The sequence below is a fragment of the Leucoraja erinacea genome, chromosome 25, assembly GCF_028641065.1.
Source record: "Leucoraja erinacea ecotype New England chromosome 25, Leri_hhj_1, whole genome shotgun sequence".
NCBI classification, from domain to species: domain Eukaryota; kingdom Metazoa; phylum Chordata; class Chondrichthyes; order Rajiformes; family Rajidae; genus Leucoraja; species Leucoraja erinaceus.
The window spans coordinates 24,017,846-24,042,149 of NC_073401.1; the positions used below are offsets into that span (position 1 = coordinate 24,017,846).

Sequence of the window (24,304 nt, forward strand, 5' to 3'; positions counted from 1 at the left end):
CAATCCAGAACATGGAAAATGTAGCAAGGAACTGCAGATGCTGTTTTACACTGAAAATAGACACTAAATGCTGGAGTGACTCAGTAGGTCAGGCAGTATCTCTGGAGAAAAGGAATGGGTGACATTTTGGGTCGGAACCCTGTCTCGACCCGAAACGTCACCTAGTCATTTTCTGGAGAGATGCTGCCTGATCCTCCAACATTTTGGAGTTACTCCAACATTTTGGATCTCTCTCCTGAAGATTGAAATGTCTGCAGGAAGAACGCTATATCTCCAAAGCTGCACTTGCATGCCATCTGGTGGTTAGTTGCAGTACAGCATTTACTGAAACCCGTCTCAGTTGGGAAATGGTGCATGGTGAGGGAAGGAAGGGAACCAAAAAGCGAGCGAAATAGGTTATGAGAGGAAAAAAACTGGAACTGCAAATACAGTAGCAATTGGCATTAAGCTTGTCACTGCTCATGTTGCTACAATTGCAAAATGACAATGATCAGAATGCAGAAAAAAAAATTGAATTAAGAAAAAGGAGGAGATGCCTGTTTGGTTTGGGCTGAACAAGCAACATTGGGCTAAGATGCAAGGAGGAGGCTAAAGAAGGGTCTCGACCCGAAACATCACCCTTTCCTTCTCTCCATAGATGCTGCTTGGCCCGCTGAGTTACTCTAGCTTATTGTGTCTATCTAAGGGGGAAATAGTTTGTTTTGGGCTGAACTCTTTTTGGTTTATTTATAGTAATCTTTTCTGAGTGCCAAACTTGTTTAGTGGGCTTTGCTAATTCCACTAATTTGTTTTTATTTCTCGGAACCACATACTGCGAAGTGTGGCACAGTGATGCAGCTGGTAGAGCTTCTGCCTCGCAGTGCCAGAGACCTGGGTTCAATCCCAATCTCGGGTGCTGTCTGTAAGGAGCTTGCACATTCACCCTGTGTCCTTGTGGGTTTCCTCCGGTTGCTCTGGTTTCCTCCCACATCCCAAAAACATGGAGAGTTGTAGGTTAATTGGCCCCTGTAAATTGGCTCAAGTGTGGAGAGAGTGGATGTGAGAGTGGGATAACATGGAACTATGTGAATGTTGGCATGGACTCACTGAGCCAAAAGAAATTTCAATGTTTAATCTTGAAACTAAACAATAATGAAACTGAGGAACTTGTTGGGTTGACTCCACAACCTACATTTTGATATCGTTTCGGCCCATCTATCTTAGTTGCCATGTTATGATTTCTGTAATGTCTAAAAGGAAAGGCAATCAATTAAGAGAAAAAAATAACCTCAGTTCTCTGTGGAAGTAAATCAAAGAAAAGTGGAACAGAGACATCGCCAAATTGCATATGTGTGAGAAATCAAATTCAGTTGGTTTTCTGAACATATCCGGCATTGTCTTTGTATTTCAAATTTCCCAAATCTGCTAATTCTTGCTGCTTAATGAAACTGAAAATGTGCCAGGAAGGCTTTAATGCCTTGTGTAACTATTTGATCTTCTGTAGTGTATTTGTCTCCTCTGATTTATGCAAGATTAATGTAATCATAGCATTTGTTATAGGCTATGTAGACTTTAAATATTCCCTTAATTTCCAGACTTCCTCATTAAACTTTTTAATCCTGGTCTGTAAACTGACCAAACCATGCATAGTTTTGGTAATGTTAGGAGACAATGTAGGTTGCTGATCAAATGGCCTGGCATCTGCTGTGGAATACTTTATAGAGGACAACGCTGTTTAGTTAGTGTAAAATATGGCCTGCCCACTCTCTTGTCATGAGTATTACTGCTCTGCCAAATGGTACAGTCCAACCAAAATTGTAAGGTTCAAAATCACAGTATTGAGTGGTTCAAATCGATTGTGTGCCTGAATGCTGTAGCATTCATTGATCTCTATGTTTACATCACAGCAGATTACCATTATATCCATTGAAAGGCTCCCATCGGCTAATTGCCAGTGCTGGTGTTGTAGGGAAGGTGTCAGCAATGTGATCCTGTGTGGAAGCTTTGCTGCAAGACTCTCCAGCTCAGAACTGCCATGGTTAAACCTGCAGTCTTTCAGAAGTAGATTGGCACAAGTACTGCAATGCTGACTGGATTTAGCTGCTGGCATATTCATTATCGAAAAATTGTACTTGCGGTGCAGAAAGAAAGTTTCTGCAGGCAGCAATCTGCCACCGTCAGTTGGCTTTGCAGCAGTATCCGATTAGTCATTTTCAGGGAGGAGTCTTGAGGAAGTGAGGATTACCAGAATAAATTGATGGTAACAGTGTTTTTCAGGATGCTATGTAAGTAATGATCTTTGGAGCCTGACTCTTCATTGCTGTGTTCTGGATTTTAATGAAAAGAAATCCATAATGTAACTATTTTAGCTCTTAATTATAACAATGTGTTGTACAAATATATGTGTATCATGAACTTATTTACTGTCAGAAATTCTTTGACATGGAATAAGGTATGTATTTTGTAAACATGGGAATGGGTAGAGTCCAGATTACTGTTTATCATGTTCCACCTGTATATGTGTCTTCATGTAAATACATTGAAAATATATTGCAAATTAGCTATTTAACGCAATTACAGGATTGTATTAGAACCAACCTTTATGGCTGTCAGGTTATCTGTGAGTAAGAACCACTTTTACCTCAAACTGATGTAATAAGCTGTGACAGCCTATTGAACCGACTGCTTCAATAGTGACTCACTTCCCATATTTATTGAAGCATACATGCCGACTGTTACTTCTTTGGTCTCCCCTCTATTGCTGAATTTCAACATATCTTGTGTTTCCCTCGCAGTTCCACCTCCTTTTGTACCCACCCTGGAAACTGATGATGATGTGTCCAATTTCGATGAGCCAGAGAAAATATCACGCCCCATGATAAAGGCACCGCAGCTGAACAAATCGGGTTTTACAGGGGAGGACTTGCCTTTCGTAGGATTGTCCTTTACCAAGACACTGGCTGTACTCTCTCGCTCAGAGTAAGTGTAATCACTAGTTAACTCTTTAACAGTAAGTGTAAGTAGAACAAGAAAGTGGCAGAGTGTTTCAATGTGCAGATTAAGTCAGGCAATTCTGTTTTGAAATCCCCATACAAGATAGTTACATGTTGACATTTTAACTTACCTGGAAATTATAAAGATTTCTTCACAGAAAAATCATTGACTTTCAAAGTGTCCCAACAGAGTTAACTCATTGAGAATTTTGCTATTTCAACATTTGTTAATTAGTCTTATGATTAAAAAATGCAGTACCACCACAGTTAGCATTTGAGCACAGTCTTATGGTGCAGCCTGTGCCTAGTTCTCTTATTGTGGGCCTTGTTGTTTGGCTCTCTGTTGGTTGTTCTAATGTATAGCTATATATTTAGTAGTAAAGCTATTAGCTATATCTTTTGATGATCGTACCCTAGAGTAACATCAAGCTACACACTTTGAAATCACAATTGACATTTTAACTTCATTAAAAAACTCTGGTGAGCCGGACTAAAGCAGCAATTGTATGTATCCTGATCCTACATAAGTAACACTCTACAATGCAAGTTGATATGGCCGTTTCTAAGAATATCAACCCAATTCTGGTAATTGTGATGATTTGTTCAGGTACATTTGAGGGCTAATTTGATGACAGAATTATCCATCCTATTTTTATTCAGTTGATAAATGTAGACAGATTACATTGCAATTACTTTAATGGATATATTAAAAATAACTTCAATAATGTGATAGCATCATACAGCTAATAACTGAATATATTGTGAGGAAATAGTAATCTGATAATATATTTCATGTTAGCTCAGTTATTATAACTGCATTGGAAGTATCTTGTCTGTTTTTTAAAAAACTGCCTATTTTTGCAGCACCTTGTTATGTCTTAGATATCTCAGTACTTTAAAATAACATTATTAACTGTGCAGCAATTGTTATGTAAAGAACAGTAGAAGAGAATTTGCATGCAGCATGACCCCACAAACATCAGTGGGACAAATGGCTGTAGTTTACCTTTGATTTGATGTGGAAAGAATATTCTCAAGGGCAGCAAGAAAACTCTGTGGATATACACAAAATGCTGGAGTAACTCAGTGGGACGGGCAGCATCTCTGGAGAGCAGGAATGGGTGACATTTCAGGTCGAGACCATTCTTCAGACACACCAACACTGAGTTACTCCAGCATTTTGTATCTCCCTGTATCTTCGGTGTAAACCAGCATCTGCAGTTCCTCCCTATGGGAAAACTCTAATCCACTTTGAAGTACTCCCCCAGTATGTTTGTTTGAATGAATGGAATGGACATATGTGGTTTTGGTTTAATATGGAATTGAAATTCTAGAAAAATACAGTAAAAATAAATTATTGGAAATGTTCACCAGGGATGGGAAGAGTGTACATGAATGTGAAGGATATGATTTGGTAAGCAGGGGTGTGTAAATAACTAACAGGGCACATGGTGCCAGAAAGCTATTAACTTTGACTTTGTCTCTCTTACTCTCATTCACCACCTAAGATAATGGAGAGTAGCTGGTTATTTACATACAAAGATATTTATAAAAGGTCTCACATTTTGTGAAGCAACACTTTTTTATTGTGTGCCCCCTACCGTGCATGGAGGGGGTCACTTCCTAGAGGCAGAGAATGGCAATTGTAGCAACCAGCCATTGTAGCAAAGAGCAGTTAGCCATGTGGCACACATTTCTTTAGAGAGCCATCACCCATGTATTATACTTGCCATATCTGCTCAAGACCTGTGAGGAGAGATGGGATACGATTGCCCAATGCTCCCTGGGGATTAGAAGTTTGATATGTGATCTGGGTGAAACACAAGATTCTGCGAGGATTACTATTTTGTTATTTATGGCATGATAAACTTTTTGGTGCCCGTTGCTAATTGCTCTTCAGACGGTGCAGATCTCCTTCTTGAACCACTTTGGGGGAAGTTCTTTTGGCACAATGCATTTGGGTAGAGTGCTCCAGAATATTAACCCTGTAATGATGAAGAAACACCAAAATAGTTCCAAATCAAGATGATTTGTCTCTTGAGGAATTTGCAGGGGGTTGACATTCTCATGTGGCTGCAATCCTGAGACTGCTGTCCTTGATTTTCTATGTGGTGCAGATTCTTGCACTGGAAGGTGTTATTGGAGTATTCCTGGCCAATAACTGCAGTGCATGTTGTAGATGGTACACACTGCAGCCACGATGCACTGGTGACAGGTTGCTTTGTCCTGCATTGTACGAACTTTAAGTATTTTGTAACTGCACTCATCTATACAAGTGGAAAATATTCCATGATTAATGCCTTATATATCTTGTAATCGTGGTATTTGAACGATTAGTCCATTTAATGTTCTGGTAAATGGTACCCCCCCCCCCCCCCCCCCCCCCCCCCCCCCCCCCCCCCCCCCCCCCCCCCCCCCCCCCCCCCCCCCCCCCCCCCCCCCCCCCCCCCCCCCCAAGTTGTGAATATTTAATGATGGTCATGCTATTAATGGAGAGTAGACCCTTTCTGTTGGGGATTGTTATTGCTGGGCACTTGTGTGACGCAATTCAATGGATCTTGCTGCATTTTTGTTTCCTGGGGTTGGATCTAATGAAGAGGGATTAGTGGAATAGTAGGAGTGTAGGTGGAAACTATGTTCCACGTGTCTCACAAAAGAGCAGGGATAAATAGGACATAATAATTTCAGCGGATAAACAAAAACATTCATGTGACAATGTCTATATGGATTCGTATGCAGCATCACAATGGGATGTAGCATGGAAGTATAGATTTCGTATTTTGTATAAAACACTAGGCAATATAAGTTCATAAATTATAGGAGCAGAATTAGGCCATTCGGCCCATCAAGTCTACTGCGTCATTCAAATCTGATCTATCTTGTTCTAAATAAACTCAGAAACTGATCCACCATCATTATCTTTGATAGAGAATCGCGAAGGTTGACTTCCCTCCTCATAAAGGCCTGTCTTCCCTGATCATTTATTTTGTGACTGTGATTCTTGGTTCCAGACACCACAGTCAGGGAAAATATCAGCTCTTCATCTGCCCTCTTAAGAATTTTAAATTAAATTTTAAACTTGTCTTTTTGAATTGTTGAATTGCATTTGCTGCTGGATCTCCTGGTTGCCAACAATTTTAGTTCACTTTCCCAGTCCAAATAATGACTTTTCTGTCCTTGTCCTCTTCCATTGCCAGAGCGAGGCCGCACACAATATGGCAGAATGGCACTTCATAGCCTGCTTGGGTACCTTACAACCCACTGGTATGAGCATTGAATTCTCCGATTTCAAGTTATACCCACCTACTCCAGTTGTTGAATATGTACAGTAGATTTTTGGCATAAAGAAAATTAAGGATTGTGAAGATGAGGTGGGAAAATGATGAAATAGGAGTGAGTCAGGAAGCTCAAGACATATGTACAGCCTTGTTTCTGCTTTTATGTGGCATGTGCTATAAATTTGGATTAAAAATGTACATAAAACATTAGATAGAATCTGTTTATAGTTATCATCACACCTCATCATATCAAAAAAGGACAGTTGCTTGTTTTAAAGGAGTAGTTGCTCCCATGGTATTGAACTTTTATTTTAATGGCAATACTCTTTATAACCATTTATGCACTGCAAACCTTTATATTTGCATCCGCAATATATTTTGAGCGTGAGCTGCAGTATATGTCTGTGGTGGGTGAATTATAATTGAATGTTATTTTTGGTTCTCACATTTTGTAAGCAGCCGCTACTTTTGACAAGATTTGAACTACTTCATGGTTCTACACATTTGTGATCGTAGATGTGTATGGCATAGGAGAAGTCCAATGTTCCATGCTGGCCAAGCAAAGCTATCCAGTTCTTGGTCCACACCAGCTCATCAAATGCTCATCAAATACTATTTAAATGTGATCGGTCTCTGCCATTTTTACAGGTTGTGAAATCCAAATTTCTCCTCATCTTTCAGAATTTTTTTTTTTCCTTCAATCCTATAATCACTTTACCTATTATAATAAGCCTTCGTCCACAGCCATTACTCTCCTGCTCGAGGAAGTTGATTCCTATTCCTTCTAGGCCTCTCGTTACATACCTCACTTAAGCCACTTTTCGGTACTGGGGCGGCACAGTGGCGCAGCGGTAGAATTGCTGCCTTATAGCACCAGACACCCAGGTTTGATCCTGACTATGGCTGCTGTCTGTACGGAGTTTGTTCGTTCTCCCTGTTACCACATGCGTTTTCTCCAGGTGCTCCGGTTTCCTTCCGAGCTCCAAAGACGTACACTAGGCAAAATTGTAAATTGTCCCTAGTGTTTAGAACAGTGCTAGTGTACGGGGTGATTACTGAACAGCGCAGACTTGGCGGGCCGAAGGGCCTGCTTCCGCACTTTATCTCTATCGTCTAAAGTTCTCAGTTTCCTTTTTTCTCAAATAATTGAACTGTACTTTAGCCAATATGTCATCATATCATAAAAGATCTCCAGTCAGAGTAATGACCCTTGTTTGTACACTGATGCTGTCACATCCATTCTGTTAAATGATGACATGAATCATACGCAGTACTTTAACTGTGACCCAACTAACTATTGTATTACATGCCTTGGAGGACATCGATTTGCCTTCTGAACCACCTTGCATATATACCTCTCTGCTGTCTGAGATTAATGGACAGGCACTCTAAGTACTCTCTATTCTCCTCTATTTCTCAGTGTTCCATTTATTATTAATTCCCATGCCTATTTTGTCGTCTTCAAGTGCACCATCATTATTTCTCTGGATTGAACTTAACTTGCTACTTTATGTCCGTTTGACTGGTCCATTGATACAGACTTGCTCAAGTCTAAATCTTTCTTGGGTCAGGCAGCATCTCTGGAGAAAAAGGATGGGTGATGTTTTGGGTAGCGAACCCTTACCTAGCTATGTTCGGTATAAACCAGTATCTGCAGTTCCTTTCGACACACTAAGAATCTTTCTTCCTCAATGTCTGCTACAACAGTCAATTTTTGAACTGTTTATTTAGCGAAAGCTAAATAAATTTTAATCACCAGCTTGTTTTTCTTCATTAATCCTTTTGCAGACAGCTCGGGCAAATCATTTGTATGCTGTAAAAATGTTTAATTCTGCAAAGCTCTCATTTTGTGTACTCTTTGTGATATTAAGCGCGTCAGAATGAAAGGAGTCATTAGATAACTGTCTCCCTCATGTCAACAGGGATGTTCTTTTCCCAGCGCTGTGCTTTGAACACGACTATTGCTCGGGGTCACGCAGCAGTTCCCTGAGTTGCATGCATCATGTGCAAGCTACTTTTAGCTCATAGATGCATGCACTTGAGTCTTATTACCAGTGTGATATTTGCCAGTTGGATGAGTGTGCTGATGAGCAGTTTTAGTGGTTCACAGCGCATGACTCAATCATATATTTTACTGATTGTTTTCATCTGCTGATTTTATCCGTTTGCATACCTGGGGCGCTCTAACCTCCAGAGATAAACACAGAGTGCTGGAGTAACATCAATGGGTCAGGCAGCACCTCTGGAGAAAAAGGATTTCAGGTGACGTTTCGGGTCGAGATCGTTCTTCAGACTGAGTTTCACTCTTCTCTCTGGCTTTTTCTGCAGAGATGATGCCTGACCTACTGAGTTACTCCAGCACTTTGTGTCTATCTTTGGTATATACCAGCATCAGCAATTCCTTTCTACACGCCCTCGAGCTGCTTTTTGGCTATTCTGAATAAGAGTTTCTCTATTATATTCAATTTGGCTTCTAGTATTGGTTTATTATTGTTAAATGCATCGAGAGGCGGTGCAGGCTCGAAGGGCCGAATGGCCTACTCCTGCACCTAATTTCTATGTTTTAATTTCTATGAGATGCAGTGAAAACTTTGTTTTGCATGTAATCCGGGCAGATCATACCATTTGACTGCAATCGTTCCACACATGGGTACAATGGATAGAACAAAGATTATAAACAGAGTACAGAATATAGTGTTACAGCTGCAAGAATAGTACAGATGGACAAAATGTGCAAGGGCCACGACAAGGTAGATTGAAAGATCATGAATACATCCTTATGCGAGGTCCTTCAAGACTCGGATGACAACTGGGAAGAAGTAATTCTTGGATCTGGTGGTATGTCCTTCCAAGCTTCTACCTGAGAGGAAAGGGGAGAAACGAAAATGACCGGTCCTTGATCCTTGTCGGTTGCTTTCCCAAGATACCGTGAAGTGTAGATGGAGTCAATAAGGGGGAGACTGGTATGTGTAATGGGCTGGGCTGGGTCCACATCTCTGTGTATTTTCTTGCACAGATCATTTACCATACAAAGCTGTGATGCATTCGGAAAGGATGCTTTCTATGATGCATCTGTAGAAATTAGTAAATGTTATGCCAAATTTCCCTCATCTTCTGAGGATGTAGAGGCATTGGTGTGCATTCTTGGCTGTATAATTGACATACATGGATACAAAGACAATAGGTGCAGGAGTAGACCATTCAGCCTTTCGAGCTAGCACCGCCATTCAATGTGAGCATGGCTGATCATCTGCAATCAGTACCCCGTTCCTGCCTTCTCCCCATATCCCTTGATTCCGCTACCCCTAAGAGCTCTATCCAACTCTCTTTTGAATCTATCCAGTGAATTGGCCTCCACTGCCTTCTGTGGCAGAGAATTCCACACATTCACAACTCTCTGTGTGGAAAAAGTCTTTACTCATCTCAATTCTAAATAGCCTACCCCATATTCTTAAACTGGCCCCTGGTTCTGGACTCCCCCAACATCGGGAACTCGTTTCCTACATCTATCGTGTCCAATCCTTTAATAATTGTATGTGTTTCCAGAAGATCCCCTCTCATCCTTCTAAATTCCAATGAATACAAGCCCAGCCGCTCCATTCTTTCATCATATGACAGTCCCACCATCCTGGCAATTAATGTAATTCCCCGATTTCTCTCTCGCTCCTTTCTTGAAAAGTGGGATAACATTAGCTATCCTCCAATCCACAGGAACTGATCCAGAATCTATAGAACACTGGAAAATGATCACCAATGCGTCCATGATTTCTAGAGCCACATCCTTGAGTACCCTAGGATGCAGACCATGCAGATATGGTTGGTCCCGGTCAAATTGTTGGTGATATTTACCCCTAGGAACTTGAAGCGCTCAACTATCTCCACTCCAGTACCATTGAAGCAGACTGGGACATGTACTCCAACCTGTTTCATGAGGTTCATGACCGACTCCTTCATTGTGCTGACATTGAGGGATATGTTATTGACTTGATATCATGCTATCTCCATCTATCTTTCCTGTTCTCCATCTCATCAATGTTTGCTGCCCAGCCCGCAACAGTGGTGTCATCTGCAAACTTGTAAATGGAATTAGAGCAAAATTTGGCCCCACGGTTGTGAGTGTAACGAGAGTATACAGGACCCTGCCTTGCAGGGGACCAGTGTTTAGAATTATTGTTGGGGATGTTTTGTCACCTAACCTTACTGATTGCAAACTATTTGTCAGGAATTGTCTCTGTTTGTCAGTTGCGGAGGTAAGTCTCTCTCAGGTTATTTGTTACAGCATCTCTAATTAAAACTTTTGGTCAGAATGATTTTGTACACTGCAGATATTCATACAGGTATGTAATGCACCAAGCAGTGCTTATTCTAGTTGTTTTGATTGCAACTATTTGGTTTCAGAATCAGATACTGTACAAACAAGGTATTAATCAATGCACAATTTTTTGTGGACAACACATCTATATGTAACAACTTATACTTAACAATGTCAGGTGGCCCCCCAGTCAGTGGCAGGCGGCTCTGTGTGCAGCATGGCTCGCAGTTTTCCCTTGGCACCACTTGCGACCCAGTTCGAAAGCAATGTCCCACAAGCTCATTCTTTATGTAACAAGCTTTTTTATACCAAAAAGCCTGAGCTTCTACCCTTATCTAAAATAAACAGTTGATACTTTGCTTTCAAATTAGCGATCCTCTTTAGTGTGGTACACAAGAGTTATTTCTCACACTAAACACCAAGCTAATCTTTGATGTTTCTGGGAAGACAGGAGTTTATCTTGGTGACCCTGCAGGTGGCCTCATGAACAAGTCCTTCCAAATTGGCCGAAGCATTCTTCCAAAACATATAATTGCTCTTCTAAGAAAGCTGCTTGCTTGAATGTGGTGCTGTTAATTTAGCAGAAAAGCATGCGTATGGCTGTTTGCTGACAACATTTTATCTGACACAGGTCTGTTTAACCCTTTCCATCCATGGTCATCATGACTCAACGTGTTACAAACTAACCTTCTCCTTGCGAGATAATAGAAAGATCAAATGATTAAGGAAAGAGGTTGATTGGTCCATCATAATCATGAGCTATCCCATTAATCACACCCATCTGCTTACTCTTCCCAAATAGTCTGACAAGTATTGTCCCCTCAAGCATGTTACCTTCTTAATGCTACAACAAAATCTGCTGGTGGGTGAACATGCAGTGGTTGAGATCCATATTGGTGCCAGTGGCATATGTAGAAAATGGGTTATTAAAGGGTTTAGAATGGGATTAAGAAACTGGACCTCAAATTAATTGGCTGATGACACCTTGTGCCTGTGGAGTGAATTAGATGGATTAGTACGGGTGTCAGAAGTTATGGGGAGAAGGCAGGAGAATGGAGTTAGGAGGGAGAGCTAGATCAGCCATGCTAAATGCATTTCGTTGTCTCTGTACTGTACACTGACAATGACAATTAAAATTGAATCTGAATCTGAATCTGAATCGGATCTGAATGGTGGAGTAGACTTGATAGGCCGAATGTCCTAATTCTACTCATATCGCTTATGATCTTATGAATTAGGAGGATAGTGTAGATAAATGATTGGCTGGAGAGATGGGTGCAGGAGAGTGGGCTTTAGATTCCTGAAACGCTGGGACCAATTCTGGGGGAGGTGGGACCCATATGGGCCCAATGGGTTACATTCCAACAGAGCTGGAACCAATGTCCTTACAGGGTCATTCACTCGCATTATAGGGGTTGCCCATCCTGATTTGGGAGAGATAAATGGAACAAAATAGATGAAACCAGGCTAAGAGTAAGTACACAAATGCCTGAGGTACTGACATTGCATGCCTATGAACTTTGAAACACAAGGTTGATTACATTATGTTGTTAATCACAAAAAATTATGATGCAATGGCAGTCAAATAACCTTAGCTTAAACAAAGAGAGAGGGGTTCTAAATATTCTTAGATATAAAGACACGAGGCTTTCTGGAAATATGGGAAAGTAAAGAAAGGTGGAGGTGGAGTGGCAGCTTAGGTGACAATAAATCAGACTTGCAATACCACCTGCAGCACCTGAACCAGTAATGAAGAGAATTTTGTGGTTTATTGCAATGCATCATTTAATCCTTTGTATCATGATCTACCCGAAGGGGATGGCCAATTATGTGACAATTTAATTATGATTGCCTTGGGATATGTATAAACTTTGAATCAGTGTTACTTTTTAACTGGAGTCCATTTGTACACAAATTGAATTGAGGAATTATATTACCTTGATGTATTAATACTTACCACAATGCAACAAATCCCATTCACCCCAACACAGCTCATTGAGCTGGTCCCCCACTCCTCATGTTACTCCAGCCCCACAACTAATTCTCAGTGATATGTCTATCCAACCTATCTACCCCCTACACACAGTGGAAGTTGTATACCATATTGCCACCTATCTATGTTAAGGGTAATGTTCAGTAACCAATTGATCTACCAGCACATATATGGGATGTGGAAATGTATTGGAGCAGCCAGTTGAAGCCCACATGGCCACAGGGATAAGGTGCATTTTCCACACAAACGGCAACCAAGGTCAGCATTGAATCCGAGTCCATAGAACCGTGATGAATTGCTGCATGCTATCTGGTACTTTGTATTTTTCCTAGTTTTTGTTCATGTGACCAGGTTTTGTACTTCTGATGAAGTTTCAGAATACTCCAGTACAAGAGTGCAATGTTTAGGAGTTACACTTTTGCTGAGTGCTAAGATAAACATATCTTCTAACGGGACAAAATATGCCCTTTCTCATTCAGTAACGACACAATCACCATGGGCTGAAAATACGGTTGGACCAACCACGTAAATAATTGTGCCTGTGAATCCAGAATGTATGCTGTATATATTGCACCAAATGATTCACCTTGTTCTATGTGACATCCTCTCTACCATCTTCAGGACTTTAACAAGGACTGTGGTGGAATGCGCTTTTACTTGCCCAGCTGAGTGCAGACACAACAATGCTCAAACACAGCTCTATAATCCAGGACAAAGTTGACCGGCCTACCCAGTCTGTTACCTTAAACGTTTATTGTATCTACCCCCTACACACAGTGGAAGTTGTATACCATATTAAAAAAGTGCACACTAGTTACCTGCCTAGGCCACTCTAACAGCAACAGACTGCTGATGGCCCCATAGTGTGTTCATAGTGGGGGACTTAGCAATAATAATGCCATTTATGAATAGGGAATGGTGACTGGATCCTGTCTTGTTGTTCATGGTCATTGTCTGTAAAAGCCCGTTGGATCATATAGATCATATAGATAATGTATTGTATCTAAAGGACTAATACACTAATTGCAACTAATTTACAGAACAACCTTTTAACTAACAGATAATCTGGTTGTACCTAGGTTTATGTTCATGCTTTAATTTTGAAATCCTCTATATCTCATACATGATGAGGCATCCTAAATAATTTAGTGTTTTGTTTTTTTGGAAAGAAAATTTCTATGGACAATAAAAAAGTATTGTGGTTCAACTCACTTATATGTGAATAATTTGATATAACATCACAAAATAAGTGAATTTGGCAACTACTCTGGTTTCATCCAGTCTCTCCCCCTCCCACTCCGTCTCCGACCTCTCTGTCCTGGGTCTCCTCCATGGCCACAGCGAGCAGCACCGGAAATTGGAGGAACAGCACCTCATATTCCGTTTGGGGAGTCTGCACCCCGGGGGGCATGAACATCGAATTCTCCCAATTTTGTTAGTCCTTGCTGTCTCCTCCCCTCCCTCAGCCCCCCTGCTGTCTCCTCCCATCCCCCAGCCTTCGGGCTACTCCTCCTTTTCCCTTTCTTGTCCCCACCCACCCCCGCCCCCGATCAGTCTGAAGAAGGGTTTCGGCCCGAAACGTTGCCTATTTCCTTCGCTCCATAGATGCTGCTGCACCCGCTGAGTTTTTCCAGCTTTTTTGTATAACCTGGTTTCATTCAAGGTGTGTGATAATAATAAAATAATCTAAATATTTTTGCAGATCTGTAACTTCATTGATGGACTCACCAGCCAAGACTAACTCTCTGGAAAAAAAACTTATGTTAAAGAATAAGGAATTGTTGGAGACTCAGGACACATGTCATAAGGTATATGATGGACAAAGTCTGCAAGGAATTTCTTGATGTTGTATTCCTATAAATAATGTAGTATGTTTCAAATTCATTATTATTAATCTTTCACATTAACAACATTACATAGTTTTAATTTGCAGAGATTGTATACAAAATTGGTAACCAGTATCTTTGTACGATTTCACAGCAAATCTTACGTTGAATCTTATTATAAAAATAGTTTGATCTATTTGTCGGAAATGTTGTAGATCTCGTTCTCTCAGATATTACTCCACAATGAACAAAATTTCTGTGCAAATATTCCAATGGTTTCTATGCCTGAACTTCTGCTAGAACTTGTTTAGTTTAGAGATACTGTGTGGAGACAGGCCCTTCGGCCCATCGAGTCCATGCTGACCAGTGATCTAGTTACACTAGTTCTATTCTACACACTAGGGATAATTTACAGAAGCCAATTAACCTACAAACCTGCATGCCTTTGGAGTGTGGGAGGAAACCAGAGCACCTAGAGAAAACCCACATGGTCCCAGGGAGAACGTACAAAATCTGTACAAACTTAGAAAATCAATAAAGTTGAAATTTTACTTCACCGTATGTTTCTTAAAAAATGTAAAACCAGTAATACATGCTCTCTTATTTGAAGAACACAACTAATGAGGAAAACTTGTATGCTAATTTTTAGAAACAGAACGTAAATAGTAACGGCAGCTGGATTGTAATTGTTCAGCACAGTCAGATTTTATAATTATATTGTTGAATACTGGCATTTATTTATTTATTTATTTTTTAAATTGCAAAATCTCATTTGCCCAATCTTATGACCACTACCTTGGCCAATTATGTAATGACAAGAATAGATAAATGATTCTGAGAACTGCAGGGAAAGAACTGGAAATGCTGGAAATAATTAACAGGTCAGGCGACATCAATGAACAAAAATGATTTTTGACTGTCACCCTACAGAAATGTTTTAATGAAAGAACATTGACCTGAATCTCCCCACATATACAATCTGACCTACTGAGTATATCTAGCAATTTCTGCTTTTTATTTCAGATTCTTAGTATCTGTAGTATTTTAATTATTTTTCTAAGAACTCTTTTTGTTGCTATTTAGCTACTTTAAGAGTAGTATTTATCTTCACGTTCACTGATATTTATAAATGATGTGCCCTCCTGCATTTCTACAGGAAATAGTTTTGTACAATTAATTGTCATGATAAAGAAGATTTTAGAAATATCTATCGCTATTTCTCTAGAATTTTTTTTTGCTATTTTTTATGCCTTGGTTGGTTATGAATTATTATTGTCACATGTGCAATGAAAATCTCTGTTTTGCATGTTATCCAGTCAAATCATATCATGCATTTTGCATGTTATCCAGTCAAATCATATCATGCATGAGTACGATCACAGGTATAACCAGTAGTGCAGAGAAAAAGAGTTCAAAATATAGTGTGACAGTAGGAAAAAGTACAAGGTTGGCTGGGTTATCAAACTATATATACCCTTAGCCCTTAGTAATTTCTAACCTTTGTGTCTTTTGCCCAATGGGAGAGAGGAACAGAGGGCGAGTGGTCATTCATTATTTTGGCTCCTTTCCCAAAGCTGCATGAAATGCAAAGAGAGTTGATTGGTAGGGAAAGCTGGTTTGCATGTTGGTCTAGGCTGCATCTACAACTCTCTGCAATTTCATGCGGTCTTGGGCAGAGCAGTTGCCAAACCAAGATGTGATGCATTGGGATAGGATGCTGGCCATGTGAACTTGGTATAACTTTCAGGGAATGTAAAAACGGACAATGATGGGTTTGGCTCTGTCCCTGTTTGTTGTGCTGTGTAAACGCGTTGGAAAATTAACTAAAAAGACATATGACTTGCTTTGCTTTGTAAACAGAGGCATTGTGCACAAATGTACAAGAGTTATGGTCATCCCTTTTTATAAAACACTGATCTGGCCTAAGCTGGAAAACTGGTTAGACTTTAGGAAAGAATGTTAAGGCCATTAAGAAGACACAAATATAATTTAGTAGAAGAGTGACAGAAAGAAAAACGTTACCTGTAGAATGGAAAAACTTTGGTCGGTCTGCTGAGAGTAGAGAATGTCAAGCGAAGGTGATCATGAATAAACATGGTTTTTTGTAGAATAAATAAGGAAAAACTGTTTCTGGCGACAAATCAACTTTTTCCCCATATCCTGCTTTTTCCCCCATATCCGTTGATTCTGTTAGCCCTAAGAGCTAAATCTAACTCTATCTTGAAAATATCCAGAACATTCTCTTCTGTGGGGGAGAATTCCACTCTTTGCTTTGGTGAAAGATCATAGCTCTTTCAAAAGAACTGGACATACATAACAGGCTGAATGGTCTGTTGGACTCTCCTATTCTATAATACAAATAATTTTTTGGTGAGCTGCAGGGATGCTTGGAAAAAAAAGTATTTGACTATCTAGGGCATAAATAGCACATTCGATATGATGGCTAAAATTGTTCATAATAGAAAAAGTATAAAGTATAGTCATAAAAACCTCAGCAATTCTAAAATAATCTGTTTCTTACTTGGTTTCACATTTGAAATCGTAGTTATCACGTGTCTAAACTAGAAACTTAGCAGATTCGGGTTTTTGTGTGAGTGCAAAACGATGTAAAGGATTGAGACCCGAATAAAGGATTGACGTAGGTTGCAGTGAAAATATCACTGATTTACATGATCAGTGGCAATACTTTGGTAAAAACAGATATATGAGATTGTTTGAAACTGTAAAGAAGGAGGTCGAAAGGCTTTATTTTCAATCAGTTTTTTTCCTCTGCAGTTGTCTTTTAACTTTTACATGAAATGACCAGTTTCTATTGAGCCTGAAATGTTATTTAACCAGAGGTTTTGGACGCATCTGTGTTAATTACACTAAATGATAGCTTTATTTGATTTTTTAAAGATCTTTTTTTCAGATGGATCAAGAAGTCACCCATTTACAACGTAAAGTCTGTGAGCTGGAAACCGTGCTTGACCAAAAGGACATGGAACTTCAGGCTTCTGAAAACCAGAAATCAATCCTGGAGCAAGATTTGGCAACGTACATTACAGAATGTAGTGTAAGTAGATGTTCCATTATTGGATCATGAATGCAACTGATGGACACACTGGCAAGAAAGTATTCAAAACATACTGTCAGAGGATATGCTTTTGACCTCTCAATTGCCCTTTCATTGACCAAAATCATGATTGATTGAACTACATTCTGCATAACTGCCTTTTCCCTGTGTTGGTTAAAAATCTTTACAGAAGGGTTTTGTAACTTTGCTGATGAAAGGTTTGACATTATTCTTGCATGATGTCTTTGATTTCCTGATCAGCAGAAATTTCTGATGTCTCGCCTTTTTATCAATTCCTTTGAAAACCATGAAAACTTTGATCAGAGTTTACATTCACTTTCTACCAATATATACATTTAAATTAATGCTTAGTGTGTAGGAAGGAACTGCATTTACAGGTTTATACTAAAGATAGACTCAAAATGCCAGGGTAACTCAGAGTGGCAGGCAGCATCTCTGGAGAAAAGGAATGGGTAACGTTTCGGGTCAGAACCCTTCCTCACACTACTTTTCAGAGGGGGTGAGGTTAGAGTAGGTAGATGAGTCGAAAAGTTAAGGCGGTTGATATCCTGCCGGCATTTAGAAATGAAAAGTAATGAAAAGAGAGGGTATAAAATAAAATAAAAGCAGTCTGAAGAAGGGTTCTGACCTAAAATGTCACCTATTTTTTTTCTCCAGAGATGCTGCCTAACTGGCTGAGTTACTCCAGCATTTTGTGTCTATCTTTAATTTAATGCTGCCACTTGCGCTGCTTCCAATTAAGTGTCCTCAGCAAGCTTGCATACTTGCAATCTATCATCTGAGACATTTATTAAAACTCAGATGCATATGGATCATCATTTCTCACCCCCTCCTCTCTTCCACATGATGTTCAGCTTTATGCAATCGTCCCATGTTGGTGCGTGGCAGAGTTTACCAGCCCTCCCTGGAAGCTGTCAGAGCACCAAATGGTGTATTTTGTGCTTTGGCTGCTCCTTAATGAGGCTGCATCCCTTTTTGTGGCCATCCAGAAGTGTGGGTTTCAGTGAGTACCATTATTGTGTTTGCAGCCTCATTTAGTGCTGCTGACAACAATGTAAATGATAATTTCGTCTGTTCGCTTTCATTCCCCCCCTAAAAAGTAAATGATCATATTTGAAACGCATGAAACGGTTGCTATGGTAAACAGCCCATGTGTTGCAATGTGAATAAATTCACAGGTACATAATGTTGTGCAAAACTTCAAAATTCATGTTCTTTATATGAGCCATCTCACTTTATGCATTGGAGAAAATATTTCCTGTTTTTTAGTAAAGGCCAATTAATGTTCCTGACGTGCATTTTTGGTGATTATTAATCTAGTTTTCATAAGAGTCTCACCACTCTTCAAATACCCGTGCAATTATGTCTCCTTTGATGTCAAGAGTGTTTTATTGTCATATGTCCCGGATGGGACAATGAAATTCTTACTTGCTGCAGCACAACAGAATATGTGAATTTGTAAACATTGTATATAACGGGGGGAAAAAAAGAAAAAGTTCAATAAATAACAAATATAGTGCAAATAACAAATAATAATATAGTCTTTTGCTGTTCAGAGCTCAAAGATTATTCATTGTGTTTAATAGCCTGATGGCTGTGGGGAAGTAACTGGTCCTGAACCTGGATGTTACAGTTTTCAGGCTCCTGTACTTTCTTCCTGATGGCAATGGTGAGATAAGTGTGTGGCCAGGATGATGTGGGTCCTTGATGATTTTGACTGCCTTTGAGGCAGCGACTATGATAGATCCCTTCGACAGTGGGGAGGTCAAAGCCGGTGATGGACTGGGCAGTGGTCACAACTTTTTATAGTTTTTTTTGCTCCTGGACATTCAAGTTGCCGAACCAGGCCACGATGCAATCAGTCAGAATGCTCTCTACCATGCACCTGTAGATGTTTAGGAGAATCCTCTTCGACATGCCGAATCTCCATAATCTTCTCAGGAAGTAGAGTCGCTGATGTGCCTCCTTTACAATTGCTGGGTCCAAGAAAGGTCTTCTGATATATGCACGCCCAGGAATTTGAAGTTATTGACCCTCTCCATCGTCCCATTGATATAAACAGGATTGTGGGTCCTCATCCTTCTCCTACTAAAGTCCCCAATCAAATCCTTGGTCTTACTATAAACAGGATTGTGGGTCATCATCCTTCTCCTACTAAAGTCCCCCATCAAACCCAACCAGTGGTGTCATCAGCGAACGTGATGATGGAGTTTGCACTATGACCGGCTGCGCAGTCATGGGTATACAGTGAGTAAAGCAGGGAGCTGAGCACGCAGCCTTGAGGTTCTCCCGTACTAATTGTTGCTGAGGATGAAGTGGTTCCTCCAATTCGAACAGACTGTGGTCTGTGGATGAGGGAGTCGAGGATCCAATTGTATCTGCTTAGGCACGATTAGATTGCGTTTGGATGCCAGAGGGTTAACGTAATTAATGTGATGTAATATATAACTGCTGGTTGAACTCAGTGGGTTGAGCAGCTTCTGGGATGAGGGGAGGAGGGATGAAGTGTCTTGATTCGGGTCACAATCCTGCAGGACAACATAGTGGAGAGGGAAGATAGAAGTGGTGAAGCAGGAGTCAGTAGACAATGAGCGAAGGAGAGGAAGGGCTGGAGTTGGGAGAGGCAGGTGAGTGAGAGGTGCAAGTAGACAAAGAGAAAAACTCGACAGATCTTTTATGTTTATGCATCTCTGCTTACCTCGTCAAGAGGTCTATTTTTTTTTTGGCCAGCTGTTGACAGGTATTTCAACCCAAATATCTCTGCACTTTCAGTCTTTCCAGCATTATTGAGTAACTTCACAATTAATTATCATTTATTTCATTGTAATATTCAGCTCCACACTTTGGGATTAACTGCATGTTTGATTTGTCAAAACAGCTCAACAATTTCTACCTGCTCCCAACAAGATTCCACCTCAGACACTTGTACCTCTTCCACCCCTATTCAGGATGGATTCATGTAGCAGTTAGAAGCAGATTGTGCATTATTGTCTCTGTTAGATGTTGGTAAAAGAAGGGCTGTGGAAAGTGTCCAACAGGTCAGCCGGTACTAATGGAGAGAAAAAAACGGAGTCAATATGCCACATGGATGACTTACAAAATAGCTGTTTTTAATAGACAATAGGTGCAGGAGTAGGCCATTCTACCCTTCAAGCCATTCAATGTGATCATGGCTGATCATCCACAATCAGTACCTCGTTCCTGTCTTCTCCCCATATCCCCTGACTCTGCTATCTTTAAGAGCCCTATCTAGCTCTCTCTTGAAAGTATCCAGAGAACCGGCCTCCAGCACCCTCTGAGACAGAGAATTCCACAGACTCACAACTCTCTGTGTGAAAAAGTGTTTCCTCATCTCCGTTCTATATGGCTTACCCCTTAGTCTTTAACTGTGGCCCCTGGTTCTGGACTCCCCCAACATCAGGAACATGTTTCTGCCTCTTGCATGTCCAAATCCTTAATAATCTTATAGAAACCTAGAAAATATGCGCAGGTTTATATGTTTCAATAAGATCCCCTCTCTTCCTTCTAAATTCCAGAGTATACAAGCCCAGCCGCTCCATTCTCTCAGCATATGACAGTCCCGGCCATCCCGGGAATTAACCTTGTGAATCTACGCTGCACTCCCTCAATACTAGATTGTCCTTCGTCAAATATGGAGACCAAAACTGCACACAATACTCTAGATGTGGTCTCACTAGGGCCGTGTACAACTGCAGAAGGACCTCTTTGCTCCTATACTCAACTCCTTTTGCTATGAAGGCCAAAATGCCATTTGTTTTCTTCACTGCCTGCTGTACCTACATGCTTACTTTCATTGACTGATGAACAAGGACCGCAGATCCCGTTGTACATCCCCTTTTACCAACTTGACACCATTTAGATAATAATAATCTGCCTTCTTATTTTTGCTACCAAAGCGGATAACCTCCCATTTATCCACATTAAACCGCATCTGCCCACTCAACCAACCTGTCCAAGTCACCCTGCATTCTCATAGCATCCCCCTCACAGTTCACACTGCCACCCAGCTTTGTGTCATCTGCAAATTTGCTGATGTTACTTGTAATCCCTTCATTTAAATCATTAATATATATTGTAAATAGCTGCAGTCCCAGCATCGAGCCTAGCAGTACCCCACTAGTCACTGCCTGTGAAAGGGACCCGTTAATCCCTACTCTTTACTGTCTGCCAACCAATTTTCTATCCATGTCAGCACTCTACCCCCAATACCATGCGCCCTAATTTTGCCCACTAATCTCCGATGTGGGACTTTATCAAATGCTTTCCAAAAGTGTGTTTGATACAGACAGAAATAAAGAACGGTTACCAAATGTTGGAAATGTCATATTGGCTCCAAAAGGTTGCAACTTGTGATGAAGAAGATGAAGTATTCTTCATGCTTGTGTTGAACCCTATTGTAATAGTACAAGGGGCTACAGACGGATTGGTCAGAGTATGGGTGGATGGAGAATTAAAGTGGCAGGAAACTGGAAACTCGAGGTTTCACTGAAAGACTGGTCTTTAAACTTTTACACAATCTGCAGAAGACCGCATTGTGGACACTGTATGAAGTACACTAGATTTGGCAAAGTGCAAATGAATAGCTGCTTCATTTTTGAGGAATATCTGGCTCCTTGGATGGCGGGAAAGGAAGACATGAAAGGGCAGGTCATAACCCCTTTGATTTCCTGAGTAAGTGCCTTGAGATAGGAAGCAGCCAAAAATGCTGGAGAAACTCAGCGGGTGAAGCTGCATCTATGGAAGGGAGGAATAGGTGAGGTTTTGGGTCGAGACCCTTCTTCAAACTGAAAAAGGGTCTCGACCAGAAACATCACCCATTCCTTCTCTGCAGAGATGCTGCCTGTCCCGCTGAGTTACTCCAGCATTTTGTGTCTATATTATGATTGGGAACAGATCTCACCAAGTTCAATGAGTTGTATGCACTCTCACCATTAGTTCAATGAGTTGTATGCACTCTCACTACTATTTTGGATGGTTTGACAGGGAAATGGAAGAGATGCCTTCGGACTACATTTTTGTTCTGCCATAGACACTTGCAGGCTGGAAATTATAGCAGGATCAAGTATTCTATATATAAATATCAAAGGCAGTGGATATTTGTGTCAACAACAGAGATGCTTGTAGGATCCTGCTAGTTGTACCATGCCAATATGAGTCGCTGTCTTTTATCTCTGTTTTCTCCCTGCCTCAGCCAATTTCCTTGAGGCCTTCAATTTTCTTGAACTTGCCCAACAATCTCTGTGACGAATTTTTACTGTGTTTGAATGCAGATGTCTGTATAAATAATTTATGTAGAATTGTCCCTAGCCAGGATTTTAGTCATCTCTTCAGAGAAATGTATTGAGTTGCATGATCTATTCTTAACAAATCCCTGCTACATTTCTCTGATCATTGATAGTTCCAAAGCATTCAGTAATTCAATCCCCATTTATAATCTACCATTCCCTCGATTTTAATACTAGTTTCTAAATACCTGGCTGCTTTATCTTGCATTGCTTGGAATATTATGCAAGCAGTCATGATGTTTATATCTATGCAAGGGTTTTGTAATGCTCCTGCAAATGAAATAAAATCTAATCTATATATATATATATAATTATTCCATGAATAATATAATTAGGGAGATAAATAAGTAGTTTAACTTAAGAGTAGTCTGATAATAAAACATCCACTCTGAAAATAAGTATATACATTAAAATTGCATGTAATGTTGTTCCCTTTAAGTAGGTACCTGTAGGGCCTGTCCCACTTACGCGATTTTTTCCAGCCACATGCCAGCACCCGTCGTAGTTGCAGCAGGTTGCCGAAAATTTTCAACATGTTGAAAATCCAGCGGCGACCAGAAAAAGGTACAACTCTTTGGGCGACTACTCACCACCAAACAGGTGTCCCCTCGCGACATGTTGCGTAAGTGGGACCAGCCCTTACCTGCGCTCAATATGCAAATGTACTTGGATTCAATGTTGAAGTGCTTCATAATACACTGTTTCTTTCCTTCGAAATTGTTGGAAAAATGTATTAATTATTTTTATTTCCAACTTTGGAACAAACAAACATATAACTGACCATGTAAAAAGGTTTTTAGATTTCGGCCAACAACTTTATGCGATTATCCTGGTGCCTTGAAACATAAATCTGTCCAGTTATTATTTCTGTGCGTTTATAATGAAATGTTGTCTTTGTTTGCTTTTTCTTTTCTCTTGTTTTTATTGGGTATGAGTATTTTTTGGGGGGGGAAGTGGGTAAAATTATGGCCTCGTACCTCATTTCAGAGATCTTTCTCATGTCTGAATCGGGAGAATAACTATGGTCTACGTAAAAGCGGGAGCGATCACAGCAACTGCCTTTTTATTTTGCAATAGAATTCTCCCAGAATCCACTGATATTTTTCCATTGGGAGCAGTAATGTGGTTCTGCCTTTTTGTATTTTTTATAATGTTAGCATGTTAAGTCCAGATGGCGTTCTGTTGGGATTAACTGTGGATAGACAATAGACAATAGGAGTAGGCTATTCGGCCCTTCGAGCCAGCACCGCCATTCAATGTGATCATGGTTGATCATCCCCAATCAGTATCCCGTTCCTGCCTTTTCCCCATATCCCCTGACTCTGCTATCTTTAAGAGCCCTATCCAGCTCTCTCTTGAAAGCATCCAGAGAACCTGCCTCCACCGCTGTCTGAGGCAGAGAATTCCACAGACTCACAACTCTCCGTGAGAAAAAGTTGTTTCCTCGTCTCCGTTCTAAATGGCTTACCCCTTATTCTTAAACTGTGGCCCCAGGTTCTGGAGGGACCTAAGAATTGAACCAGGAAAGTTTTGACTGCATT

General features: G+C 40.4%; 1 protein-coding gene across 2 annotated transcripts in view; it reads left to right on the forward strand.

The window, feature by feature from the left end:
* Positions 1-24,304, forward strand: part of cita (citron rho-interacting serine/threonine kinase a) — a 144,324-nt gene that overhangs the window by 35,326 nt on the left and 84,694 nt on the right. For both annotated transcript variants that reach the window (XM_055655232.1, XM_055655233.1), the window contains exons 10-12: positions 2,775-2,958; positions 14,258-14,363; positions 17,293-17,436. In XM_055655232.1, the coding sequence (XP_055511207.1) occupies positions 2,775-2,958; positions 14,258-14,363; positions 17,293-17,436 (434 nt within the window). The remainder of the gene's footprint in view (positions 1-2,774; positions 2,959-14,257; positions 14,364-17,292; positions 17,437-24,304) is intronic.